Source organism: Bison bison, unplaced genomic scaffold (genome assembly GCF_000754665.1).
Source record: "Bison bison bison isolate TAMUID 2011002044 unplaced genomic scaffold, Bison_UMD1.0 scf7180017864184, whole genome shotgun sequence".
Lineage (NCBI taxonomy): Eukaryota > Metazoa > Chordata > Mammalia > Artiodactyla > Bovidae > Bison > Bison bison.
In genome coordinates this window covers 871,210-873,983 of record NW_011494756.1, presented here as the reverse complement: position 1 = coordinate 873,983, position 2,774 = coordinate 871,210, and the positions used below count along the sequence as shown (strand labels likewise).

Sequence of the window (2,774 nt, the reverse complement as noted above, 5' to 3'; positions counted from 1 at the left end):
AAATTCTGAGTTTCCAAGTTTATTGTTGGTGGTTCTTTTAAAGTCTCAAGAATCATTCTTGCAAAGGCTAACATTTTAATTTGCTCAGACTAAGAGGGGTCCTGAGCTCAATGGGGCAGCCCAGGGCCTTCCAGAGCAGCCGCTGCCAACCCTGGAGCCCAGGCCTGGGCTGACCTCACAAAGATGCAGGTTGGGTGTGGGTGTGGGCGTGGGCTGAGCCTGGGGGGATGCCCCGGACATTCATGAGACCCTCTGCTGATAGATTTCCCGGGGCGTGGGGACCCTGCGGTCCCTGTCTGTCCGCACTGGGCTCACAGTGCAGGGCCCCTACTGGAGGAAAGCCCTGAGGAAGTCGTTGTAGGAGATTTTTGAAGACAGAGTCTTGTCGTAATACTCCAGGATGTGGAAGAACTCCTCCTCGGAGAGGTTGATGCTGTACTGCCTCAGGACCTGCAGGGGAGAGGAGCCGCCCCTGGTACTGGAGCCGTTCAAGACCAAGACCAAGGAGGCTGGCTGCCAGGAAGAGGCTGGGCCCTTGCCCACCTCTCCTCCCACCCCGAGCCTGGACAGCCCACCTCCAGAGTCACGCCCTCCCTCGCCGCCCCCCCTCCCGCCCCCACCACCCTTCCAACAAGGCAGCCCTGTCTAGCAACACAGGTGTTGTGAGGCTGGTCAACGTGGAGGACGAGGAAGATGGACAGAGCGGAGGGGATTGGAGGGGAGACTGGCCACGGAGCCTTAACTAGGTAGGAAGCCTTGGGGTGCAGCTTCAGGGGAGGGGAGAAGGGCAGGCCCGCAGGTGCAGGCTTCATCGAGTAGTTATGACTCAACAGTAATACATCCCTTGCCAGAGCCTGCTGATTTCCCAACCAATACCCATTGGCCCTTCCCCTTCCGTTATCAGACCCTGATTTTCTTCCAGACTGCTGTGTGCCCAGCCAAAATGAGAGGTGACAATTCTCAGCCTCTCTCACAGTTCTGGCCACTAAAACAAAATGAGAATGCTATGCTGGACTTTTCGGAAGCCTCCTCTAAAGAAAACAGGCATGCCCTCCTTCTCTCTTCTCTGCTGCCTGGAATGCTGAAGTGATGCTGGGGCTCCAGCAGCCATCTTGGGCTTATGAGGCCACCTTGGGGAAGGAATCCAGGTATTGAGGATGGTAGGAAAAAAAATACAGATGTCCCTGATGACAGTCCAGACACCATGCCAGCTCCGGACTTCCTACCTCTGGGATTCTTTTACATGAGAGAGAAGAAGACTACCATGTCTAAGCTGCTGTGATTTATTTCACCTCTGTTACATGCAACTGAGACAAACTGTGATAGAAACCGTATTAAATAAATATGAAGATTAGGTTATACATTTCCTATGTATATTTTGTGTTATAATTCATTTCTCAGAGGAGGCTAGAGAGTGCGGTTGGAAGAACCCAAGTTTCCTCCAGGACCAGCAGGACTGGCCCAGGCCCGTGGGGCTGAGGTCACCTGGCCTGCCTCTGGGGCTGATGGGCTGAGAGCAGGAAAGGGGAGTGAACCTGGGTGTCCAGAGGGCCCAGCACCCATCGGGTCTCATTGCCAAGGGCAACGTCTCCGTTTCTCTTGCCCCCTCCCTGCTTGTCACCCACCCCAAGTTCTTAGGGTGTTATCTTCCTTCTCTTCTCTGGCTGAGAATTGTATTTGACCCCAAAGTAAAGACCGGGGCTTCTCTGGTGGCTCAGACAGTAAAGAATCTGCCTGCAATGCGGGCGACCCAGGTTTGATCCATGGGTCAGGAAGATCCCCTGGAGAAGGGCATGGCAACCCACTCCAGTATTCTTGCCTGGAGAATTCCATGGGCAGAGGAGCCTGGCAGGTTATAGTCCATGGTCTTGCAAAGGGTTGGACATGAGTGAGTGACTAACCAGCGCTGTGAGCTGGAGGCCACGTTGGGGAGGTGACAGGGTATTCACCGCCGCCAGCGACAGGCCTGGCCCCACCCTCTGCGTGTGTGTTGCTGGTGGGGGGAGGTTGCTCCAGGGGCCCCTCACTCTCTAGTGCCCTGCATGGGGTCCTTGCAAATTCAGACCCACTAACTGCCGCTCATCTGCCTGCATCGCTATTTAAGAAAAGCTTTTTTACATAAAATTTTTTTGTCTTAGTTGTTGAAGCGCAGAGAAATCTAAGGAATACATTTTTCCTAAGTGCACTGAGAGGTCATAACCCTTTCTTGCTTTGATGTGTTGACTGAGGTTTTTTTCCTGGCTGTGATATTTGATTTTTAATCTAACATTCTAGACTTAAATTATTTTCTCAACCTTAGTGTTTAGCTAGGACGGGATGGGAGAGAGAAGCAAAGAATGGGACCAGGCCCGCTGACAATTTGAGGAGTTCTGCGTTATTCCAAATGTGGGAGTTTTAAGTCACCCTCGAGGGTGGCCCGTTTCTTTCCTTCGGGAGGAAACCCTCCAAAGGTTAACCTCCAGAGGTTCTGCGGGGTAAAGTCTAGCATAGATTCTGTTCCAGAGGTGGGGTTGTGGGGGCCGTGGCGATTACAGCTGGAGGACTGGGGCGGGCGAGGTGCTCCCCCAGACCGGCAGGGGAGGCCCCGGAGTCCAGTCTCTGCCGGGGGAGCTGGTTGGCCAGACTGCATGGACCAGGGTGGGCAGCCCCTCCATGCCAGGACAGCAGAGGGAGAGGGGAGGGCTGAGTGGGGGGCTCTTGCAGGGCAGGGCTGGGGTCTGTGGACCCTGAGTAGCCAGGCCCGGGACGTGCTTCAGTCCCCGAGGTCGTCATGC

General features: G+C 54.6%; 1 protein-coding gene across 1 annotated transcript in view; it reads right to left on the bottom strand.

Moving 5' to 3' along the window:
• Positions 1-327: 327 nt before the first annotated feature.
• EFCAB6 (EF-hand calcium binding domain 6) overlaps positions 328-2,774 on the bottom strand; it is a 255,659-nt gene continuing 253,212 nt past the window's right edge. The window contains exon 32 of the mRNA XM_010843633.1: positions 328-450. Coding sequence (XP_010841935.1) covers positions 328-450 — 123 coding nt within the window. The remainder of the gene's footprint in view (positions 451-2,774) is intronic.